A 25,504-nucleotide genomic window follows, 5' to 3' on the forward strand; every position below is an offset into this window, starting at 1 on the left:
GTAGGCCATATGCATGTAAAAAATGTCCATTATCTTCTGCAGCTTCCAGGTTTTATAATTTTCATATATGAGATTTATAATTTTGAAAGTCATCCAAAAATAAATAAATTCCTCACCAACCAAATTCCACTTCTTTTTCTTTCTTTTACTTCTACTTCTAAAGATTTCTTTTCTTTTTCTTTTCTTTCATTTTCCTTTATTCCATTCCCCCTTTTTGGTTTTGTTTCTCACCATTCACCAACCAAACAGACACCCTCTCTAAACTTCCTTTTTTCCTTTCTTTTCTCCTAAAGATCCAAACAAATCCAAGGATTCTTGTTTCTTCAGTCCTAAAATCATTAAGAAGCAATAAAGATTTCATAGGTTGAGGAATCTTGTTTCTTCAATATTTTCATATTTGAATCTTGTATTTAGATTTAAAGAATTCTTCCAATCTCTCGTTGCTTAAATATTCTTTGATTGATTTTTCGTTAGTAGCATCAAATTTCTTGGGTCAAAGGTACTAATGGAAGTATTTTTCAAGTAGTTGTTGTTACCTTTTTAGTTTCAATCACCAATGAGATCTTCTCCTACGATAGTTGGTTAGTAGTGGAGATTTTGTGTTTTTGATTTGCAGGTTTAGTATATGCATTTTTGTGTTTGTGTTTCCATTTGCAAGTTTTAGAATATACAAAATATTTCAATAAGTACTATTGCATGGTTTTAAAATTAAAAATAAAAAATTAGTATAGATTGGATTCATATCCAAAATTTTATGCTTTAAATTTTTTTTTTTTAACACTTTGTATTTGTGTGTTTTCTAATAATTGTAGGGTGTGATTTAGAAAATTGTCTATGTGAACTAAGTTTACTACATAAAATAAAATAACGCAAATGTGCACTTTGGCTGTGCAACATAAATTCTTTGTACACACAACCGATCCCAAGCCCAAATAAAGAAGCAAGGTTGTGTTACGTAACTAGCAACCAACGTAAAACTTTGCTAGATCTTATTATCATGAATTCTTACTATAAAAGGGGGATATTTAATAAGTTAGCATAAGAAACTAAGATGAGATTAGCAACTTGGAATATAGGGACTTTTACGAAAAAAAGTATGAATATAGTGGAAATAATGTTTAGAAGGAAAATTAACTTAATCTGCCTTTAAGAGACGAAATGGGTAGAAGAGAAAGCTAGAGAAATCAAAAAATCAAGCTTTAAACTTTGGTACATTAGTAAAGAGAAACACAAAAATGAGGTGGGTATTATTGTAGATAAAGACCTAAAAGATAATAGAGGATAGGATTATTAAAATCTATATAGCTTTAGGCTTGGAGATAGTGTTCGTCATTAGTGTGTATGCTCCCCAAATGGGCTTAGCAAAAAATCTGAAAAGACAATTTTGGGAAGATATAGATAGTATTTTACAAGGGATACCTATGTCTGAAAAGACATTGAAAGGAGCTGATTTGAATGGTCACATTGGCAAGGATAATATAGGGTATGAAAGGATATATGGAGGCTATGGAAATGAAGATAAAAATGAGGCCAATGATACAATCTTAGATTTTTTCATGCCTAGCGATTTGGTTATATTGAATACTTGCTTTATAAAATGAGAAGAACACTTAACAACTTTCAAGAGTGGGTATAATAAAATCCAAATGGATTTCTTCTTAACTAAGAATGGGGATTGTCTATCTTATAAGGATTGTAAAGTTATTCCAGGTAAAAGTTTAGATACAGAAGATAAGAGTCTTAGTATTAGATATACATATTAAAAAATGGAAGAGAAGGAGTAGCATAAATCAACACTAGAGGACTAGATGGTGGAACTTGAAAGGAGATAATATAGTAAAATTCAAAGATAAAATGAACAAAGAGTGTGATTGGACAATAGGAGATAAGGTTGAGGCAAATACTATTTGGAATAAAAGGCAAATTCTATAATAAAAATAGCAAAAGAGGTTTTAGGTGTGTCCTAAAGAAATTTGGTGGTGGGATCAAGAAGTCCAAAAAGCAGTTAAGACAAAAAGAAATTGGTATAAAATATGGAAAAACTGTAGAAATATGGAAAATCTTGAAAAATATAAAGAAGCGAGAAAAAATGCAAAGAAAGACTATCAATGAAGCTAAACATAGAGCTTATGATATTTTATATACTAAACTAGATACAAAAGAGTGGGGAAAAAAAAGACATTTATAGACTTGCTAGAGCAAGAGAAAGAAAATGCAAAGATTTAGGTGATTTAAAATGTATAAAGGACGAGAGTGATAATGTCTTAATTAGAGAAGAAGGCATAAACAAAGGTGGAGGAGATACTTTGATAAGTTGTTTAATGAAAACCAAAATGAAAGATTAAGCTTGGAAGTGACAAATGAAGAGAATATTAAAAATAGTCTATTCACAAAATTAGAGTCCTGGAAGTTAAGATGACATTAAAAAAGATGTAAAGTGGGAAATCTATAGAACCAAATAAAATACCAATTGAAGTTGGAAATGTTTAGGGGATGAAGGAATAATTTGGTTAACTAATCTATTCAACACTATTTTAAAAACCAAGAAAATGCCAAAAGAATAGAGGCAAAGTACGTTAGTACCTTTGCACAAAACCAAAGGCGTTATTCAAAACTATAATAACTATCATGGAATTAAGAATATGAGTCATATGATGAAATTATAGGAAAGAGTAATTGAACATAGATTGCAGATGATATCATGTTGATTGATGATAGTAGGAGCAAAGTGGAATCTAAGTTAGAACTTTGGAGAGCCACATTAGAGTCTAAAGGGTTTAGGATAAGTAGGAATAAGACAAAATATATCAAATGTAATTTCAGTAATGTAAGGAGTAACAACAAAGAGAAGATTAAACTGGATAATGAAGAGATTAATAGCACTGATAGTTTAGATATCTTGGGTCTATCATGCAAGGTGAAGGGGAAATTGAAGATGATGTAGTACATAGAATTAAGATAGGTTGGGTAAAATGGGGGAGCGCATTAGGTGTGTTGTGTGATTGTAGAATACCCTTAAAATTAAAAGGAAAGTTTTATAAGATGGCTACAAGGCCGGCTATGTTTTGTGGTTTAGAATGTTGGACAACTAAGAAACAACATGTAGAAAAAATGAAAGTTACTGAGATGCGAATGTTAAGGTGGATGAGTGGTTTAATATTAAAAGATAAAGTAAGAAATAAACATATACCCAATAATTTAGGCATAGGACCAGTTAAAAACAAGATAAGGGATGGACAACTTAGATTGTTTGGGCATTTGAAAACCGGGTCTAGTAAAGCACCTGTGAGGAGGAATGAGTTAGTTATCGTTTATGGCATGAAATGGGGTTGGGGTAGGCCTAAAATAACTTGGAATGAGGCAGTGAGGAAGGATTTAATAGCTCTTAATCAGATAAAGGAAAACGCTCAGAATTAGGTGAATTGGCAGAAAAGGATTCATGTAGCCGACCCCACTTAGTGGGACTTAAGGCTTGTTGTTGTTATTGTTGTTGTTGCATGGATTCCATCCCAACACTCACAAATCAGTAGCCACACCAATGTCAAACAAGAAGAATATTCAAAACTAATTGAGACAATCACAAATTATGCAAAGTACCGACACAACCATGGACGAGATGAACAACTCACCGACAGATATAGCACTGCCACAGCCTCACAACTGGACATATGAACACTGCCATTGCTCCAAAAAATTCGCAAAAAAGCCTTCACAAACCCCAAACAGAGATTAACGGAGTACCACGAGTGCATAGTCAAAAAAGGTTGGATTTTTTAGCGAAAAACAGGCCCAGCAGCTTGATCATATTGTCTAAAGAAGAAATCAGAATATTCATGTAGCCGACCCCACTTAGTGGGACTTAAGGCTTGTTGTTGTTATTGTTGATGTTGCATGGATTCCATCCCAACACTCACAAATCAGTAGCCACACCAATGTCAAACAAGAAGAATATTCAAAACTAATTGAGACAATCACAAACTATGCAAAGTACCGACACAACCATGGACGAGATGAACGACTCACCGACGGATATAGCACTGCCACAGCCTCACAACTGGACATGAACACTGCCATTGCTCCAAAAAATTCGCAAAGAAGCCTTCACAAACCCCAAACAGAGCTTAACGGAGTATCGCGAGTGCATGGTCGAAAAAGGTTGGATTTTTTAGCGAAAAACAGGCCCAACAGCTTGATCATATTGTCTAAAGAAGGAATCAGAATATGGTTTTTTTTGGGGGGGAGGTGGCTGGAAACTCATTCACGCACCAGCATTTGGGATCAGCACTGCCGGCATTTGGCCGGTGTATGGCAGCGCATAGGAGCTCCTCCAACAATGTGATCTGTGGGATTAGGCTTCGGAGGGTTCCGTGTTTGGGTATATGGTTGGTTTTGTGAAATAATGCGGTGGAGGTGAATCTAAGAAGGATAGCTGCGGAATGGCTTTTCTGGGGACGACTAAGAAGAATAGCGTTCAGAAAAGAATAGGGTTTAGGTTGGATCACATTCTGATACCATGTTGAGATTTTGATTAAAATGAATGACCAAACTTGAAGATAGGTCTCTCCCTCTATTTATAACACAAATTAAATACATTCTTATGACAATAATACGCTTACTAACTCTCACTAATTAACAACTAACACACTTACTAATAATAATACTAAAAGACATAAATAACCTCTAACAACTGGGATTATCCACTAGCATATGCTGCCTATCTCAAAGATAAGGATATAGATTAGATTTTTTTCTCTTTTTTTTTCCAAAAATCACATAACTAGGGAGTAATAGACCAAATATTTGATGAATATCACAAAGCCATAATTTGGTTATGGTTGATTCTTCTGAAAGACCTTTTCATATTCCTTTCATTGGAGGGGTATTCAATCACAAAGACTTTTGTTCATATCACACCGAAAAGAAAAGTTGGAAGATGTTTGGGAAGACTTTCTACAAGAGAGTTGATTAGTCAAATTTCAAAAATCACAACATACTGAACATAGCATTATGTGTGCTGGAAAAAAATGTTTCCATGATCTCAAGTGGCATCACTACTAATTAGTATTCAGCAACTTGTTTCTGTTGTCCCCACTTGAAGAAAAGATCAAGATTCATATTCAAAGTGCAAGATTTGTCATGAGTGAATTAAGGTTTATAAGCAGTGTGTCATTTATTTGGCACTCTAATCGATTGTGGCAAGCTTGAATGAAACTCGAGGACAAGTTTTTCAGTATATTTGGCACTCCAATTGATTGCAGCAAAGCTTGGATGGAACTCAAGAACAAGTTTTTAACCTTGGCAGAGTTGAAGCAAGAGCAGAAGCCTGAATTTTCACCTTAAATTCTTGCTCAGCACTACAGGAGCACTGTAGCCCAATGTTGTTCACACCGCTGTTGCTGTGGCAGAGTTATTTTCAGGGGCTTCTATGTCTTTTTCAGCTCTTTTCAAGTTTTCTTACACGGTGGAGATTAAAGACATTTTAAGAGTTGGGTTTGTAGAAAAGAGGTTGTCAACGTGCTCTTTGTGCTGTTTTATGGGGAATATGGCTGGAAAAGAATGCTAGAATCTTTGATGGAAAGAGATATCAGTCGGACTTCTTTGGGGAAGGGTGAGGTATTTGGATTCTCCTGGGCTTCGCGCAGGATGTTTTAAGGTATGCTGCTTTCAAGTTGTAACAAGAGTGGGAAGCTTTATAAAAAATTGATTTTCTTTTGTTTTTTTTATAGCATGATTTTGCTTTTGCTTTTCTCTGTCTTCATGTGTGAGGACTTCTTGTAATATCGGTTCCTCTTTTTAATTTATAAAACTTCCTTTTCTACCCCACAAAAAAAGGTTGAGATTTCTATTTTTGTTTTGGTTTTATGCTATATACGACAAAGAGCTGCAGGCTAGATTTTTTTTTCTATAATGAACTTTCCAGAACCTTACATGTTTTCTTCTATCCCAGGACATGGATTCCAGAAGCCCAGCCTTGGCCGAGCATTTTAATCTCAACAGCTCTCTCTCACTTCCTTTACAGCTCGTTTGGTTCGGCGGAATAGCTATTCATTGGAATAAGATGAAAACTAGTTTAAATTTTGGGAATCAAGGGAATAGTTATTCCTTCTATATTCCTAATTATTTCATTCAACATGTAATAAGAAGGGAATAGACATCCCATGATGAAATTTGGGAATAGTTATTCCTTATCTATTCCTTAATATGGACTCATAAAATGTTTCATATTGTTATTTGCTTTATAGTAACAACATAATTTCTAGTATAATTAATTGTAACTAACCTACTGAAATTAATCTATAATTGGGAATAGGAATTCCGCAAACTAAACGTAACCTTACTCTCTTAAAATAAAGTCATAGTTACGGTGTGTTTCCCTACATCAAATAATGCCCCCAATAATCTAATCAAAAGAATATGTTGACCTTGCCCTGTCATTCAATTCTCTTAACCTTGCTTAAACTAAAATTCTAGTTAGGGTGTCTCCCTACATGAAATGCTGCCTGCAATAACCTAATTGATGCAATAAGGAACAAAAAAGTGAGTGCTAAATAATATGCAAACCTTGTGCACTGGATGAGCCAATAATATCTGCTCTAATTCCTCAATTTGACTAACCAACTCAACGAACTCTGGATCTTCAATACCCATGTCCTGCCAAACATTATAAACGATGAGTTAAATAAAGCTCCAACATTAATTAACTAATCAACTAATCCATACTCTCTCTCTCTTCTAAAAATACTCAACAGTGCAAGCACAATGTTGAAAATTGTTTACTTCTGCCACTAGAGAACAGAATTACATTGCAGCAGAACAAGTGAAAAAAAAGTAAATTTTATGCGCATAAAAACAAAACAACAGAGATATGATCAAACAGAGTGAACTTGTGAACAAAATACCTTCGAATATTTTTTTTTATTTGGTAAATAAATTATTTAATTAACAAAAGAAGAGGTGGACCCATTTACACAATACATATACAAGGCTGAAATGAAGAAGGAACACAGCACCACAATAAAAAAAAAGGACCCCCGCAATAAAATATACAAGCAAGACAAATACGGTGTCAGTGGTATATCTTGCTACTAATGTAGTATATAATGAGAATGAATGCAGAATCAACTGCTTGAATTTTGGTATTGGAGAAATCTTTACCCATCCACAATCAACTGATTAAAAGTTGGTACAGGAGAAATCTTTACACATCCCCATTCTAAGTCAGTGTAATACATAACCTCCCTAAGAGATACAGCTGAACATGGGACAAAAAAGTGGGAAAAACATTACAAAGAGATGCAGGAAACCAATGCCTAATGTCCCAAAGTTTTGAAATAATTAAGTGAATCTCACAAAAAGCATCAAAATATTTAGCACTGAAAAACTGCCATTTAAAATCTAAAATAACTAGTAGATACCTTTACAGGATTAAGCTTTGGAAGACCTTGGGGAAAACGATTTCCTAGCTCCTGTATCGCAAGCAATATACTTTGCCTTGCTTCCAATGGCCGAAGGTCGGAAGGAATGGATATTCTGAGCTTACTAAGGGCAGAAATTAGGGACAGTTGAACAGGGACCTAAAGAAGATGCTAGATGATCAGAGAATTAGCATATATCATATCATCATGTTCTTGGAAAGATCAATTCAAAAAGTTAAAAAAAAAAAAAACTGCATTTAACCAAAATTGATTGTAACTGAAACAGTTGCTTCACATGAGTCAACTCACCACATGCATTTCGCCCTTTTCTCCAGGACGGGGCGGACAAGGTTTTGGCCGCGCACCATTTTCATTTGAATTAGGAGAGCAATGAAGTAATGTATCCACTATATAGCCACCACCACGTGAAGGCAACGTGCCTAACCCTACTGCCGGCTTTTTCACAACATTCACAACAACTCCCCAACCCCAATCTGTTCCACCTTCCCTTACCTTAACCTGCATTACGAAAAATCACATCTAAAAAAGTCAAAAGCTACAAGAAAAATATCATTCTGAGCCCCACATACACCGACTCCAAAACCATCTAACTACCATTATCTTCCAAGTTCAAAATGTAATAAGGGAAGCAGTTGGAGCAGCCTAAGCCAGGTACATGCTGCTCAACATGAAGAATATAATTGAAATTGGGAAGAAAAAATGTAACTAATCTATCTTTTGAGGAAAAAAAGATGAAAACTGATAAGTAATTAGTAAGCATAAACACAGGTGTATAAGACCAAAAAGCAAATACAAACGACATTATTGACATGTACAATGAAAAAACTCTTCAACCAATGAATACTTCCCTTAACGATGTCATTAATTATACACGTGCAAGGATGAAATGGTATGCTATATTATTAACAGATACATGTAAGAAGGATTTTATAATTAAGATTGTAATAAGATAAGAACTATAATAACCAGTCTCAGCACATACCAGCCTACCAGGAAGAAGAAAATAAAGAACTCTTTCAGGCCTTGTTATTTCTAACATCATCTTTTTCTCAAGCTGGGCTATTTCAAGCCTTAGCTTATGATATTCAGCAACTACAGCCTACAATGATTGAAATGCCAATAAATTAAAGAATGAATACAAGGAATGATGCCTGGAGGTAAGAACAATAAAGTACTACGGTTACCTCTCCTGAAGCATCAAGCATGGCAGCTTCCTGTTCAAGATTTGAGACCTTTTTCCCTATATCAGGTAAAGCCTGAAACAGATTTTAAAAAACCCCATGGGGCAGTAAATATCATTAGAAATAAGGTGCTGATACAAAAAAAAACAGGGTTCAACAGAAACCTTCTCATATTGAAATTGATGGAATGAATTTCTGATAACATGCTCAGCTGTAAATTGGCCTTCAGCACGGGCCATTAGGTTTAAAAGTGAGTAGTAGCTCAGCCTGAAAGTACTGACTAAAGGAGCTGGTTTTCCCAAAACCATGTCATTCAGCGTATTCATCTCCATCTGAAATGATCATGGGGTGAGAACAGAATGAGAACATGTTAAATTTTCCTGCTTTTCCAATATGCCAGCCAAACATATTCAAAGAATATTATATGCTTCTGGTAGCACAAGTCAGTCTATGACTAGATTTGAATAAAATGTCTCTGCAAGTTTAAATCACATGGCACAGCGCTTCGTAAGTAAGAAGGATTTTCTTGGTTGATTAGATGGTGATACCGCAAAAATGAAAAAAGAGTTGATATAACCAGTCATAAAGCCACCTGCTCATCAATCATTATGATACAAATGCCACGCTCATCTTTGCCACGACGCCCAGCTCTTCCACTCATCTACAATGAGTTGGACAACAATTATCAATAATAAAATGGAAAAAAAAAATCAATTGAAAAACTTCAACAATAAAAACAACACAATCTTCACTCACCTGGATATACTCACCAGATCCAATAAACCTATGGCTGTCACCGTCCCACTTCTTAACAGCTGTGAAAACAACAGTTTTTGCAGGCATGTTTAATCCCATGGCAAACTGTTTAAAAAAAAAAAAACAGTGAGGAACATTGTTAAATTTGCAGTTAGATATTAGCATTTCAGCTAGATGGTAGGTGAATACAATCACAAAACTGGTATTGAGACCCAAAAAAAACTGGCTTCTGAAGAAAATCTTACTGTCTCTGTGGCAAAAAGGGCCTTTACAAGACCTTCTTGGAAGAGAAGCTCCACCAATTCTTTAATAATTGGAAGAAGGCCAGAATGATGAACAGCAATGCCTCGCTGCAGTAGTGGCAGCATCAACTCAATAGCAGGTAAATTTCTGTCTTCCTCACTTAAGCAACGTACTGCATTTTGGAAAACCTCCTCCACGACATCCTTCTCTTCTTTGGTATTAAAATCAAGCTTGGACATAGACATTGCATGTTGTTCACACTCTCTTCTACTGAAACTAAAAATGATGACTGGTTCAAACTTCCGTTCCATAATCATCTGAAATGTGCAGAAAATATTACATGACAATCACTTAAGAAATACAGCACAGCACAAAGTTGTGATGCAAGAACAAAACAAGCAAGGAAGAAAGAAAGAAAGAAAAGCTAATTATGAATTTACAATCATTTTCAAGTTGTCAAGACAGTATGCAACTGTAATAACCCAAGAAATTTTTACAGGACTCGTTGACAAACACAGGGGTTTCGTCGACGAGAAGATACCGAGAGAGGATTTAAGGCAGACTGAAACTCGTCGACGAGGGTGCAGGTTCGTTGACGAACTTTCTACAGGACTCGTCGACGAGGTGATGTGTCTCGTCAACGAATCCGGCTCTATAAATAGCTAAAAGTCGGATTTTTATCAAAATTTTCAGCGCAGAAACCTCTCCTCTCTCTCTCTCTACGTTTCCCTCCCCTTCTCTCTTCGATCCTGGCCCCATTTCTCGCCGGATTGAAGATCTAAGGCCACCACGACACTCCTGGCGAAGTTTTCTGCAAGTCTGCCGGAGCTGATCATGGGAAAAGTTGGTTTGGAATTCATCCCAATTTCAGGGTAAGGCAACTTATTCAGGATTTGCTTTCCCTACAGTTATAAGAAATGTTGTATACAGAAAAATACTAATGTTTGGTCCTAGGGGATGTTGATTTCAAAAAGTTAATCTGGGAACTCTGCAAGTATAGGGCCAGAATTTAGTAGAGGCTTTTCAGATTTATGGTAAGGGAAATATGCTATGTTAGCGATTTTTAATATGTAAACAAAATACTATGAATGTATATTTATAAGCATGCAGATCAGATTATTTTTCCAGAATAGCATGAATATTATTTTTACAGCAGAATTACAGAAATTGAGCATGAGATTTTGATTTCCCAAATATGTGGCATGAGTTTATTACAGTACAGTATGTAGATTTTACAGTATTATAGATATTCAGTCATACAGATTATAGCAATGAATGAGACTTATAGTATTTCTCAGAAAAACATGATTTCTAAACCATAACACTCAGACAGTTTATTCAGACAGATTATGCAGTTATAGCATCAAGATGCTACAGTAGATTATTCAGAGATTACAGATATTATATATAGATATTATATACAGATATTACAGATAGTACAGACAGAAATCATAGATGATACATACAGATATTATATATATATTTCAGTCAGATATCTCAGATATTACAGCTCAAATTTATAGTGTTATGGTTTTTTTTGAAATCATGTTAAAAGCAGCAAGATGATTATATATTTATACATGTATACTGACACGATATCAGATCCCTGTGGAAATTACAGACAGATAAATACAGCAAAGCACGGGACCGTTGCTAGTTCAGACACGTGCAACCACATGACTTAGATAATATGTGGATTCCGTCTAACCGTGCCAAGAGAGATTGCAGTCTCCCCAGCATGCTGGGTTGAGGTAGTCAATTAGATGATGATAGAGGTTAGAGATGGCCCGGAGTGATTGCAGTGGGCCAGATCGACATAAATTGGCGGATATTAGAGATTCAGATTGACTTGCCTGGTAGGCCAATCAGAGTAAGTCCAGCCTATGGGCCGCACAACCCTATCATAAGGGGATATATCATGATATACAGATCTCAGGGTATAGCAGAAGTTTCTATGTACAGATATATCACACAATAGCAGTTTATACTATTATATTAGCAGTACCTTCAAATAGCAAACTCAGATACACAGTTATGTTTTAAATTATATTCCATATATTCTATACTGTTTATCAGCTTACTCAGATTACAGTATCAGTACTATTTTAGTATTACAAATGTGTAACTCAACCGCCACACACTAGTAATAGCATATTTCCACTTACAGAGCGTTGTCTTATCCCAGTGACTTATTATTTTTCAGGAGATCCTGCTAGGCGAGCAGATCAGGCTCGTGGTTAGAGATTGACTTGAGCTGCCCTAGTTGGAAGGGTAGGTGTATTTTTTATGCCAGTGATTTGGGGTAGATTTTAGGTTTTGGATGTTGTCACTGGGTATTTTGTGTTGTAATTATATTTAAGAGCATTATAGTTTTCTGGTATTGTATATAGCAGTTCCCAGCTTTGTACACCGCTGAGCTTAGTTATGTATGAGAGACAGACAGTTTCTTCAGTGCTCTTTTGAGCCTGAGTTATTTTCAGTACAATTTTAGACAGTTGATATTTACGGAAAAAAAAAATGTTTAATAAGTAGCAGGTCGTTACAGCATCAGCCTCCAAATGTTTTAATCCATGTACTATAACAAAACAAGTGAATAAAAATAAAATGTAAGTGCCTAATTTATTAAAAATCAGTGTTTCAAAAGGCGTTATTGAAGCGGCAATTTGGGCTTAAAATGCCCTAAGGCGAATGTGGAAATGCACAAATTCAAAAATACGTACGCCTCAGGTGTAAATACTCGCATTTTACGTCTCAAATGTAAAGGCATACGCATTTTGGGCTGCTTGATTTAAAACATAAACTTTATAAATAAATAAAAACAAGGACACCTAGAATGAATCTAAAACCCCTGCCTCTTTGACGAAGCTTCTTCTCTCGGTGAAACTTCTACTCTCTCAACGAAGCCTCCAGCGACGTCTTCTCCCCAACGATAGCTTCTGCTCGCTCGACGACGCCTCCAGTTTTCTCCTCTCTCAATGATTCCTACGATGATTCCTCCAGCGACGATTCCTCTCTCGACAAAGCTTCTTCTCCTCTCTCGACTAGAGTAGAGGAGAGCCAAAGGGAGACGAGAGTGCTCGAAGGGTTCACTAGTTGCTGACTTGCTGCTGATCGAAGAATTGGACACCGAAGCTATTAGACAGAGCTGTTGGGAGCTATTTTGCCCTAGATTTCAAGATTTTGGGCTAAAAATTTTGGGCCCCTTTTTACAGTAAAAACCAATGTTTTAAATGGCGCATAAGCTTTTTAATTTTTAAATTTAAAAATTAATGGGAACCATTTGTAATGCCTTGGCCTATATAATATTTAAAAATTATTTTTTTCTCCATTATTTTAAATTTTTCCTCATTTTTTTTACTATATATAAATTGATTTTATTTATTAATTATTTAAAAAAATGCAGTTCCAAAATGCTTACGCCACACCTCATGGAGGGTAAAACGCCTCACCCTACGCCTTTGCCTTTTAAAACATAAATTAAAAGAGGTAAGAAACGTGTCAGAAGATGCATAAACTGATCATGCAACATTACATCAAGAAATTAAAGCTACCTGCCCTCAGAGCAAGTCAGTAAGGCAGCAGCAAATATGAACAGTGTAGCTGAATAAAGCAACACAAAATGGTTGAAGATTTCTTCTAGTTTTCAACAAAGTCTAAATACAAATATGATTTAGACCTCTATGCAGGATCCACCCACATGATAATACCCTCAGGATAGCTCTAATATCAAATGTAACGGTCCTGAGCCCAAATCCAGTGAGGTATTGTCCACTTTGGCCGACTAGCCTCACGGGTGTGTCCTGTAAAAGGCGTATCACATAGTTGGAGTTCAAACCATCCTTATAAGCCCAAGATATCCCTAGTACACATCCGATGTGGGACCATGATAGGCCCTCCCGTACAATCTTTGACGCCTTAGTCAGAGTGGCTTACACCTCTGTGTAGGATCCACCCACATGAAACCCCCATGGTAGCCTTGATACCAAATGTAACGGTCCAACTCCGGTAAAGTATTGTCCACTTTGGCATCTGTTATGTTCTGGCCCCATCTCTCCTTCTCTCATTCTCCTCTCATTCTCCTCCTCTTCACAATTCTCTCAAATCTCTCTCTGATTCCTAAATTCCAGTTGCTGTCCTACATCAAAATCAATGCAAATCACTTCCAATTTTCGCCAACTTTGCTTCGAACCAGATAATTCCAACAACTAAGTTCAGAAATCACAGGAAAATCCTAGAAAGCAGAAACACTGTTCATCTGAAATGTCCAATTAAAGTTGTGCCTCTGGTTCTAAACTCTAATCTCCAGACATCACCTTGCAACACCATCCATACCATTGAAAACATACCTCCTCCACCCCCACCCCCCCCCCCCCCCAAGGCAGGGGGGAAACCCTCTCACCTGAAATATGATCACTGTCCACTCACTGGTGAAAGTCCCATGCACCAGCCAAAAATTTCCAGTCAGCCCCTCTTAAATTCCTAAGTTTCTGGGATTATTTCTGCACACCACCACCATCATTTCAATCCTCACCCCCTGATCTACCTTCGCCTGAAATTTCATTGCTGGAGGCTCACATGCCAGCGACACTATAGGAAAACTGTCAATTCTCCTGCAGTCCTGTATGTCCCACTTTAACGAGAAATTGCTCCAGCCACGATATTTTGGCCTTCATCCTTGTCATTTTGATCTGCAACATGATAGTTTGATTGTGGGACTAATATTTTGCAAGCAAGCGTGATAATTTGATGCAAAAGGCTAGAAATTGAGTGCCAACATAGAAAATAAGACCAAATTGATGCCATTTGTAAGTTGATTATGAGGGTTTGTTGTACTTGAAAATTGTTCTTAAGATTGAGAATGAAGTTTGAGGTTTGCATGAATAGATTGAGAATTGTTAGCAAATTGTTTAAAAATCCTAGTGATATGCAATTGCAACATGGTGACCAATGTTAATTGCCTGCAAAGGTGGAATTATTGTCCGATAGGGTACATGTGATAACCATACCCTTTAGGCTATGGTAAAATTTAAACTATTTTGATAAATTAACATGGCTTGCTTTGTTTTGCATTTAACAAGTTTATACAAGTCATGTTTTTCATTAATTGAGTTGTGTTGATTGATATTGGAAATTCAATTTGACTTATTAGTGGTAGGAAGGGCTTAGATGAAAGAAAATTATGAGGGATATGCTAAAACACAACCAACGTAAGAGTTGGGGCAAAGAGAGAAAAAAAATTTTAAAAAACAAAAAAGGATGCAGCATGTCGACACCAGGTATGACACAGGTAGCACTACAAACGAGCAGCAGCCACCTGGCAGCTCTGAAAACCAGCAGAAGACACCTAGCACACAGATAGCAGCACTACAGGACCCTTGTTGCCACCAGCTGCTGCTGTCCTGCCATGTTTCCAGCCCAGAAGAAGACACTCAGCAAGCAGCTGGCAGCAAATAGCCTCTGTCTTAACCCTTCCAACACAGAAAAAATACCATAAACTCTTGCTGTAAACCCTAGTTCCAGAGAGAGAGAGAGAGAGAACTCCGCAGAAAATCAGGGAAATTCAGAGAAAATAGGAAGAAAAGACAGGAAATTCAGAAGGAAACTTAAACTGAGTTGAAGAAGCTGCAAATCAAGGTAGGTGTTCTAAATTTTCAATTATTCACCTAGGGATTTTGGTTATTCAAAGGAAATAAGAGTTGAAAAACTTGCATAGAGTTGAATCTTAATACAGAAGATTTAAGCTTGTTATTGATAATCACTTGATATGGTTGCATATATTTTTTCTTTGGTTATCCTGGCTGTATATCTTGTTTAGTTGGAAATTTACATGTGGTAGATATTCATCTTGTGAAGATGATTGTTTTACTTGCTGTGGAAAAGCTTGCATATGCATATGTTAAATTGCTATTGTGTGAAACAGCTGGCACCATGTGTTATTGTGGCTCTGATATTGTGAAATTTGAGCAAGTAGGATTGAGTCTCCCTTGGGTGAAAGGCCCTAAACTTCCAGAGCGTGTTTCCACACTAAGCAGTGGTTGGCTAAGCTGGAATTTGGCACATGCCCGCATTAAGCAGTGATTGGCAAAGCTAGAATTTGGCACTTTTTTTAGATGAACTTTGCACTTAGTTGGGACAGTGCTGCTACGTTGAAAAAATGTGTATATGCATGCTATTTGGATGTCTTGCAATGTTAATTTTAGATGAACAGATTGCTGTGAATAAAGAGTGTGTCCTGCATATTGCTTTGAATAAAGAGTGTTCCATGCACATTATGATTATGCATGCATGTAAGAAATCATGTGCCAGGCATTGAAATCCTTATTTGAATAAGGGGGAATTAAGAATGTCTACTGAACTTGTGGTTGCTCACCCTATTCTTTGATAATTTCAGGAACTAAACGAGAGCTCCACTTGTTAAGTTCTCCAAGAGAATGAGATACTAAGTATGTATTTGATTGGCGGTTATGCATGTAGACTACGAAGTGCGAATGATGTTGTATGTAAAGAACAACCCAATGTGAAGAGCTTGTTAGTTGTTACTGAAAGTAAAACATTTCTAGTTGTTCTATGAAATATATGTATCTTGTGTTTTCAACAAATATTCACTTAATGTCCAATTTTTTTCACACAGCCAGTCCCAACCCAGGAAAAGGAGGAGGGTTGCATTAGGTAGCTGACAGCCAGCGTAAAATTTGTCAGATCACTAGTTTGCATATGATATTGTATTAATTAATGAAACTAGGGACGGAGTAGAGGCTAAGTTAGAATTATGGGGAGAAGCTTTGGAATCTAGAGGCTTTATGATAAGTAGAAATAAGTCCTTTGTGATCGTAGAATACCCTTAAAATTAAAAGGGAAGTTTTATAGGACAGCTATAAGATCAACTATGCTATATGGATCAGAATGTTGGGCAACAAAGAAATAGAATATCCAAAAAGTAAAAGTTGCCAAGATGAAAATGCTTAGGTGGATGAATGGTATAACATTGAAAGATAAATTAAGTAATGAACATATTCACGGTAAATTAGGAATAGCTCCTATAGAAGATAAGGGAGGGACAACTCAGATGATATAGACACTTGCAACGTAGGCCACAAACTGCGCCAGTGAGGAAGAGTAAGTTAGTTACTGTGGGGGGCAATAGAAGGGGTAGGGGTAGACCTAAAATAACTTGGAAGGAGATTGTAAGGATTTAATATCCTTGAATCTGTCAAAAGAAATGGTCCATGATCACATAAATAGGCAGAAAAGGATTCATATAGTCGACCCCACCTAGTGGGACTTAAGGCTTGGTTTTGTTGTTGCTGTTGTTGTTGGTTTCTCACTTGTTTTCAAAGGACGGTTTAGAAAAATAAATTCTTGCTTAGGCCTTGTACCTCCATCAAATTTTAGATGGGGTCAAGGCTGGTCACAGGCCAAAAGCAGGGATGTGATAGTACAAAACATGGAGAATGCCTTGGGAACTTACCAAGGCTTTGAATAGGTTGACAACTAAAGTTTCGGCCATAGGTAAAAGATCCACGGATTTTCCTACCAAGCAAGGTAGTATAGCTGCTGTCCCTCACACTTTTGAGTTGCACGAAATGATCATTTGAGTGAGGGAATTAAACTAGTAGTCTCACAACTTGACAGTGGCGGTTCTCCCTATGAAATTTAATGATTGGGTGTATTCTTCATTTCTTTTGAGTACTACTTCCAATGGTATGACACAAATGAGGCTAGAAAGTTGTATTTGGATGAATCAAAATGGGAACTACTTGAATTTGGTGGATCAAGCAACAGGAGACACTTAGAAGAAGGAGATTTGGTCAGATTACAACGTGGGGTGAGATGAAGCAAGCCATGTAGGAACAATTTATATCTCCCAGTTACCAGCAGCATGTTCATTTGTACCTCCCAATTACCAGCAGTGTGTTCATCTCCAACTCATTGATTTGAAGCAAGAAGAAAAGATAGTGACAAGTACACGAGTACATTCAATCATTTGGCTACTCGTGCTGAGATGGAATGGAAAAAGGATATGATGATAGCTTTGTATAGGAAAGGATTGAAGCCAGCCATTACCTCCAAGATTGCTGCACTCATTATAGTTGGAGATGCAGTACAAGTTGCCACTCAAATTAAGCAGGATATGCAATGAAAATCCACCTAGAACTACATCAATCCTTCAGATTGAGAAGAGTACTACTAGGGTTGTATGAGAGAAGACAGTTGGGCAATTGGGCAAAGGTGTTCAGGCTAATAGGACTCCTGAGCATTCTGAAACAACTTCTAAGGGCCAAGCGCCAACCATCAATCAAATGCTTCAAATGTCAAGGTTTTGGTCGCACAATTTGCTGGTCATTGCAGTTGCACAAAAAGAAGAAGATGATGACAATGGCATTCAAGTAGTTGAAATTGAAAGAGAAATCCCAAGTGGCCTAGATGATTATGGCAACATGAAAATCTGTTTAGTGCTTTGACATATGCTCTCTTCCACAAGGTTGAAGAAAAAGAAGACTGAAGGCGGACTAACATCTTTCAAACCCAGGTGATTTGCCAAAAGCTTTTGATTATTGATCCTGGTAGTTGTACAAATGTAGTTTTGAAGAAGCTATAAGGAAGCTGAATTTGAAAGTTGAACCTCATCCATACAATATTGTTTGGGCTAACAATACCAACTTGAACCTTCAAGATTTGTTCAACTATGGAGACAATGCAATGAGATATCCTTCCTCACAATGCAATGTGATCTCCTTCCTCTCAAACTTTGGCATATCCTTTTGGGTCGTCCATGGTTATTTCATCATAAGGTTAAGCATGATGAAAATGAGAATTCTTATCGCCCCCCCCCCCCCCCTTCTGCCCCCAAGTTGACAACAAGAAGTATAAGTTGATGCCATCTTGAGTTCTTCCACGCACCAAGTTGAAGTGTACTACTAGTTCCTTTCTTATGAAGCGGGATGATTCTATTCATGGTGATGAACTTCTTGGCACTTTTCCTAACAGGATAGAGTTGAGTTCTTTTGGGAAGGAGGGAATTGCTGTAGGATGAGAAGAAGGTCATTCGATGGATCATTTCAACCCAATTTGCAAGCCTATGTCAAAGAATAGGGTCAATGGATTGTTGGGTCCCAAACCCAAATATCCTCAATTAAGTAATTGTTTATTATGCGTGTGCAGTTTGCTTTAGCAGGATTATGTATTTTGAAGGCTTGCTTGTAATGTTTGTGTATTTTAGAGGTTTGTTTCTAATTTCATGTATCTTTAGCAGTATATGTATAATTTCATGTATTTTAGGCTTTCTTACAAATAGTGAATCAAAGCCACGAAAGAGTTAAGTTGTTGATGATGAATTTTGATTGGAAGTGATTGTGTGATTCCCCCTTGTATCTCCTCTTGCCACTTTTCCCCTTCCTTCCTCTTCAATTTCTTCTAATCTCTCCATTGGCTAAATGACTTTGTGTTGATTATGTATTTTGGGAGCTTGCTAGTATGTTTGTAAGTTAGACGTTTGTTTCTAATTTCATGTATTTTTAGGGGTATATGTGTAATTTCATGTATTTTAGTGTGTGAAATCCATGAAAGAGTTAGGTTGTTGATGAATTTGAATTAAAGTGAACATATGATACCTCCTTTTATTTCCTCCCTCCTCTTTTCCCTTTCCTTCATCTCTTCAATTTCTTCTAATCTCTCCCTTAGCTAAAGATTCTCGATTTTGTCCTGCATCAAAATATTAATAGAGAGAGTAGACAAGGTAGTTTGCTTCCATGACCATTCAAGAACTACTTTTCTAAACGTCCTTGGCAGATATGTCTCACCAGCAACATTGATCAAATGGATTTTGCACTAGGAAATCTCTTACAACCTCTCAACTTGCAACTAGTGAACATCTCCCAATCATATCAGCTATCAAAGTCACATTCCATTAAATTTTCTATGATTGAAGTTTCTTGATCATATGAAATATTTAAATATGATTAAAGCTTTCAGCTAGCTTAAATGGAGGCCCATAACATACAAACCATTGAACAATAACAAGTGACCTAATTCTTTAAAGTTTCAAAATTTCACATCCGTCATTTGGTTCTCAGAAACCACAACGAAAAATCTCATAAATTCTCAAGAAAGGCACTCTTCTATCTTTTTAAGCATATTTTTCCCTTCCATTCTCCCTGAGAACCAAACAAAGCCCAACATGTTTGTGAACTAGGAAATTTTTTACTTCAAATGCAATAATTCTGATGAAATCAATTAAAAGAAGTCGATAATATAAAGGTAAGAAATTGCACAGCAGCAATGTCTCAAAACTACGCAATGGCAAAGTCAAGCATGTAGGTGCTACGGATTGATGACGCCTCACTGTCTCAAAGGTTGAAGAAAATATATATAATAGAAGGCTATGAGGTAGAAACTAAACCCATACATCAAACAATGCCTACAAGGGCCACTCTATTTTGGAAGTGCACATTCCATGAGTGATGCCTACTAGCAAAAATATGTGACCGCAGAAAATATGAATTCTGAATTTCCAAAATTAAGCCCTTGAATATCTATTATTATTGTAAAGACAACTCTTCTTTTTGTGTATTTGTCAATTTTCCCAAAAACAACCATCACTCATATTAAATAGAAGTTGCATTAGGTTTATTTTTTAGTTCAAATAACTTAAATTTTGCACTAGCTTCCGCTGCACAACCATCTCTCTCCACTACTCCTAAATATATTTCCCATGATTTTTTGAAATAAATTACTTGCACCTATAGGCTAGTCAGAAAGAAATATAAAATACAATGGAAAACCATATGACACCCAACAAGATTGACACATTATTTAACTTTTTATTAAAAAAATTGAAAAAATAAAAACTCCTTCAAAATCTATCTTCACAATAACGTAAAGCAAATACTAGTAACAACAAATAAAGACCGTAGTTGTTAGAATTGTATGATTCATATCAAGAAAGGCATAAATCGATTCGAATCACAGATGGTTGTGAATTAAGGTGAGTCATATGATTCGCCTAGTGAGTCATATGATTCGCCTAGCGAATCAGTGAACCGAATCAAATTGTACAAATCGTAAGATTTGGATGCAACTCTAGCGAATCAGTGAACCGAATCAAATTGTACAAATCGTAAGATTTGGATGCAACTCCTCTAAAACCCAAATTAAAGGTTTTTAAACCTTTTTTATTTTTTCATGTTAGCCTTCTATTTGCAATTTACATGAGTTTTGTCCTCCAAGAGGAAAGAAAGAAGTCTGTTGGCCCTCTAATTCTGCATCTCTTATGTCTGCCATTAGATAAGATTTGTAGAAAACCAGAGTTAGAGAAGGAAACCTATTTTGAGAAGAAAACCAAAGTCAACTAGGTGGGTGAGCTTTTGGTTGGCACGTTGCCCTCTCCACTCCGCCGGATTTAAAGATCTGATTTTCTTTTTCTTTTATATTTTAGTAAGTTTTGTTTATGTTTTTTATTTACTCTCTTGTTTTAGTTATTAGAGCAAGCCCACGCATTAAAAAAGACTTTTCTTATAAAACACCATAAAGTTCAAATTTTTATTGTTTTCATTGATTCATTCCCTTAAAAACCATAAAGTTCAATTTTTCATTAAGTTTTTTTTTGTTTCCTCTCATTATTGTTTTTTTAAGAAAGCATGCACATGAATTTTTTTTATCGTTAAACATGTAAACTAGCAATGATGGACTTGCACTTGTATGCCATTCAATATCTATTTTATAGATCAAAACGATCACAAAAAGTTTCATGTTTTTTTCCTATTTCCTTTGTTAGCTTTACTTGTTAAGTGCATTGTTTATGCAATTATGCTATTGCACCAAGCTTACGATGGCCATCAATGCTTATATCTTGACAATAAGTGTTGATTTGCTTGTGTCCTTAAGCATGAATTTCAATTTTTTAAATTTTTTTTGTGCGCCCTTAACTTACTTTTTAGTGTCTCTTGAACTCTTAGACTTAGTGTTCTAGTTTAGAGTGACACAATAAGTGTTATAGCTTAACTGGATAGAAGTGGAATGGTTAGATCACGGAATATCTTCCTTATATGGCTAGTTTTCCTTTTAGATCAATATATGTATGAGTTAAAATAGATCATAGCACGATTTAGACCTACAAAACTTGCTTCAAAGGCAAGCTTCATTCCAATTATTAATATGGATGATCCATATTTGTTGAAATTTCAATGTATTTTACTATTTTGCTTGTTTTACATTTATGCAAGTCATTTAAAATCATTTTTTTAAAATTTATTTCCCAAATCTTACAATTTGATTCAATTCTCGATTCTCAATTCATGAAATTGGAATTTCAATTCTTGATTTGAATCTTGATTTGAAAACTATGATAAAGAGAAACAATATAAATGCATGAATGCAGAAGTGTGCACCTTCACAATTTTGTAAATGTCAGAGCCCCCTGAAGCCATCCCACCTTTAGCAATCCTACCACTAGGCTTGCCATTTGCCCTATTCCCATCACTTATTTTCTGTTTCGTGAATGTATCCTGCAGCTTCATGAAATTATCCTCCCTGAACTGCTCATTCTCATCCACAACAAGATATAACCCCGACCCACCCATGGGAAACACATAATGCTGCAGAGGAGTGGGTCGAAAATCTGTGTACACCACATGACAAGGCTGTTTGTGCAAATTACAAATCCATTCTGCAAATTCTGTGGCATTCGACATAGTTGCAGAAAGGAAAACCATCTTAATCGCTGGAGGTAAGAAAATAATACTCTCTTCCCAAACAACTCCTCTTTCTCGATCCTTCATGTAATGTATTTCATCAAAGATAACCCAAGCAACTTCCTTCAAAACCTCAGAACCTCGATAAAGCATTCCCCTTAGAATCTCTGTCGTCATCACCAAGCAACTAGCATTAGGCGAGAGCGTAACATCACCTGTCATCAACCCAACATCTGAGAACTCTTGGCTTAGGTCTCTATACTTTTGATTGCTTAAAGCTTTTAGTGGTGACGTATAAATGACCCTTTGCTTGTCTCTAAAAGCCATTGCAATCGCATATTCCGCAACTGCAGTTTTACCAGCCGATGTATGTGCAGAAACCAAAACTGACTCATTTCTTTCCAAGCATGCCACGGACACTTGCTGAAATGGGTCCAGGTTAAATGGATAGCTCTTTGCCATCTTACCATTATACACAGGATTCGAAAGTGTCCCATGAGTCGATTCATCTTTGGATGAAATGTACTCGCTAGGAACTGCAACTTCATGGATGCATGTGCGTGCCAAATTACGGCGCTTAGACACAGATTCTTGCTTAGGGGCTTCTTTGCCTTCTGCACTTTCAGATAGTTTCCGTTTCCCTGGTGTCAGAGGCTTTTCCATTTCAAGGTCTAGTTCAAAATTTCCTCCGACTTCACTTCAATTTAGTCTAAGCTCTATCCTCAAATAATAAATTGCAAATTCTTCTCCACTGTTAACAAAGGAGAAAAGTCAGATTTTAGGGGGTCAGAGGAGGCATTTTAACCTCGGGGTTAGGCCTAAGCCTCCAAGCGTTCAGGGGCGTAAGACTTCGAAAACTGTATTATTATTTTTTTGAATTAATAAATAAATAAGAATAAATTTTTATATAGAAGAAAAAATTAGAATAATAAAGATAAAATAAATCATAATTCCTAAATAACAGCAGCTCAAGGTTCAGCCTTTCATTGTGGAAAATCGGAGAAAAAATCTAACAAACAGCAGTTTATTGGAGGGAAATGGCAGCTCAAGCTCAAAGTTCAACGCTTCAATTTTCAATCTTTCATTTTCCATAAATGAAGCATTTGGGAGAGAGGGGGGGGGGGGGACAGCAGGTCATCTGTTGTCTGAGAGCAACTCACCTGACTTTCTTTTGAACAGAGAAGGCTGAACTTTGCAGAGACGAAGAGATTGTCAAGACTCCAGAGTCGAAATGAGAGAGAAAGATTCTTCAAGACAGCCCAGTCGTCCCGTCGAAGAGAAAGAGAGAGAATGACGGCCGGAAAGAGACGACGGGACAGTCGTCTTGAGGAGTTCGCCGGAGAAGATCTGGACGGACAGTCTCGTCGAAAAGCGAGAAAGGCCCCTCGAGTACAGAAGCACTAACGAAATGGCATTTGTGCCCTAATCACTTATTTTGTCATTTCTTTAATAATATATGCTACGGTATGATGAGGGGCGTTTTTTTTTCTTTTTCTGAACAAAAGAGAATTAAAATTAATAATCACTTTTTTTTTTTTGTAGATAGCATCTGTGAGGACAAAAATAGAAGAAAAAAATTATGCTCTTAAAATTTCAACTAGACTTCATTTGCATCTTTCCTAAAAACCAAACCTACTGTAGCTGAATAATCAAAATCGAATGTTATTGAAAGGATGCTCTAAGTCCTGTCATTGAAGATAATATCATTCCCCCCATTTCCAAATTAACCATAGTAAAACAATCAAGCAATAGAGGAAAATAGAAATATCCACAAAACACCATCTTAGATCATCAAGAACCCTTTAAAATGGTTTCATTACTCTTGAGAAACCTTTCAGCTTAGTTTGAATAGGTAATGCAAAATCATACTCCTACACCATCTAACATTTCAAAAATAGATGAGTAGTATCCTCGTTCTCCAAATTACAGTTATATAAACAACTTCCTGAAATAAACTGGTGCTTCTTGAAGTCATCTCTCATAGGAAAAAGATTCATTAAAAGCTTCTAGAAAATTTTCTTAAATTTCAACTTAGTCTTCACCCTTGATAATCTAGACAACCATTTTCTTTTAAAAACATGTTCTAGATCATTGCTAAAATGCTAAAATTGAGGTTTCTCCATTTTTCAACAAAAGATTAAATGTTGATGTTGTGATATGGATAGGATAAATACGAAACACAGCGGAATTAATACAACAAGTAAATGCAACACAACCAGAAAATGATAAATAATAAGAACAACAACAAATTCACGTGGTTCGGCGAAACCTACATCCACGGAAGCAATGGCACACAAATTTCACTATGGAAATCTCAAAGTACACAATACACTTCTTAAAATGATCACTCACTCTCAATACATGCCCAAAATGACATATATCGCAGTGTTTCGGAGGTTTCCCTCCAATTACCCAACCACCCCAACGTTCAAGTTCAAAATTCAAAAAACTGCTCGCAGCACAGAACCTCTTGTCTACGAAAACAGGGGATTCATCGACGAGACCAAGAAGGACATTAGTCGACAAGAACAGGGCATTCGTCGACGAGCCCATTTTCTACTCTCGATATCTCAGGATCTCTGAATTTTTCTTGCTCTCTAGATCTCCTCGTCGATAAGTACAGGACACTCGTCGACGAGTCTTTTGCTGCCACTTAGGAATATTTCAAAACTCATGTTTTTCTTCCTTTGTTAAGTATAAGAGTCACACACAAATATAACAATCTCCACCTTAGCGATTATACGCCCCTTAGGAGAATTTCGAAAAACATATCTAACTGCTCCACCTTGAACTTGAACCATTCGGTTGGGTTTGTCTCCCTTCTATCAATTGGAGACATGGAGTAAGTCCAAATAATGCTTGAACTTCTCAGAAGTAACTGATTTGTCAGAATATCCGCTGCATTTTCAGGCATGTGAACTTTCTCCAACACAAGCTCACCTGAAGCAATCATTTCCTGAACCCTGTGACACCTCACATCAATGTGCTTGGTTCTAGCATGGTATATCTGATTCTTCGCTAAGTAAATGACACTTTGACTATCACAATGCAGCACCACTCCATCTTCCTATAACCCCAGCTCTCTAACTAAACTGGTAAGTCATAAGGCTTCCTTTGTAGTTTCGGCAACTGCCATATACTCTGCCTCAGTTGTGGATAACGCTACTAAAGATTGTACTGTTGGAAATGGTGTGATCCC

General features: G+C 36.5%; 1 protein-coding gene across 10 annotated transcripts in view; it reads right to left on the reverse strand.

Annotated features, from left to right (window-relative positions):
• LOC131149123 (DExH-box ATP-dependent RNA helicase DExH10) overlaps positions 1-23,771 on the reverse strand; it is a 56,960-nt gene extending 33,189 nt beyond the window's left edge. For 6 of the 10 annotated variants that reach the window (XR_009135135.1, XR_009135134.1, XM_058099238.1 and 3 more), the window contains exons 1-11: positions 23,466-23,708; positions 22,003-23,056; positions 9,619-9,933; positions 9,374-9,478; positions 9,210-9,278; positions 8,782-8,949; positions 8,621-8,692; positions 8,419-8,535; positions 7,725-7,934; positions 7,416-7,574; positions 6,562-6,651 (exon numbers count right to left, since the gene is read on the reverse strand). Coding sequence is in view for 8 of the 10 variants with exons in the window: in XM_058099238.1 (XP_057955221.1) it covers positions 6,562-6,651; positions 7,416-7,574; positions 7,725-7,934; positions 8,419-8,535; positions 8,621-8,692; positions 8,782-8,949; positions 9,210-9,278; positions 9,374-9,478; positions 9,619-9,933; positions 22,003-22,968 (2,271 nt within the window). In the remaining 2 variants the exon portion in view is untranslated. Of the gene's footprint in view, positions 1-6,561; positions 6,652-7,415; positions 7,575-7,724; positions 7,935-8,418; positions 8,536-8,620; positions 8,693-8,781; positions 8,950-9,209; positions 9,279-9,373; positions 9,479-9,618; positions 9,934-22,002; positions 23,057-23,465 lie in introns of all 10 variants that reach the window. The other 4 variants (XM_058099234.1, XM_058099240.1, XM_058099242.1 and 1 more) reach the window with 2 other exon arrangements.
• Between the last annotated feature and the right edge of the window lie 1,733 nt (positions 23,772-25,504).

The sequence above is a fragment of the Malania oleifera genome, chromosome 2, assembly GCF_029873635.1.
Source record: "Malania oleifera isolate guangnan ecotype guangnan chromosome 2, ASM2987363v1, whole genome shotgun sequence".
Classification (NCBI taxonomy): domain Eukaryota; kingdom Viridiplantae; phylum Streptophyta; class Magnoliopsida; order Santalales; family Ximeniaceae; genus Malania; species Malania oleifera.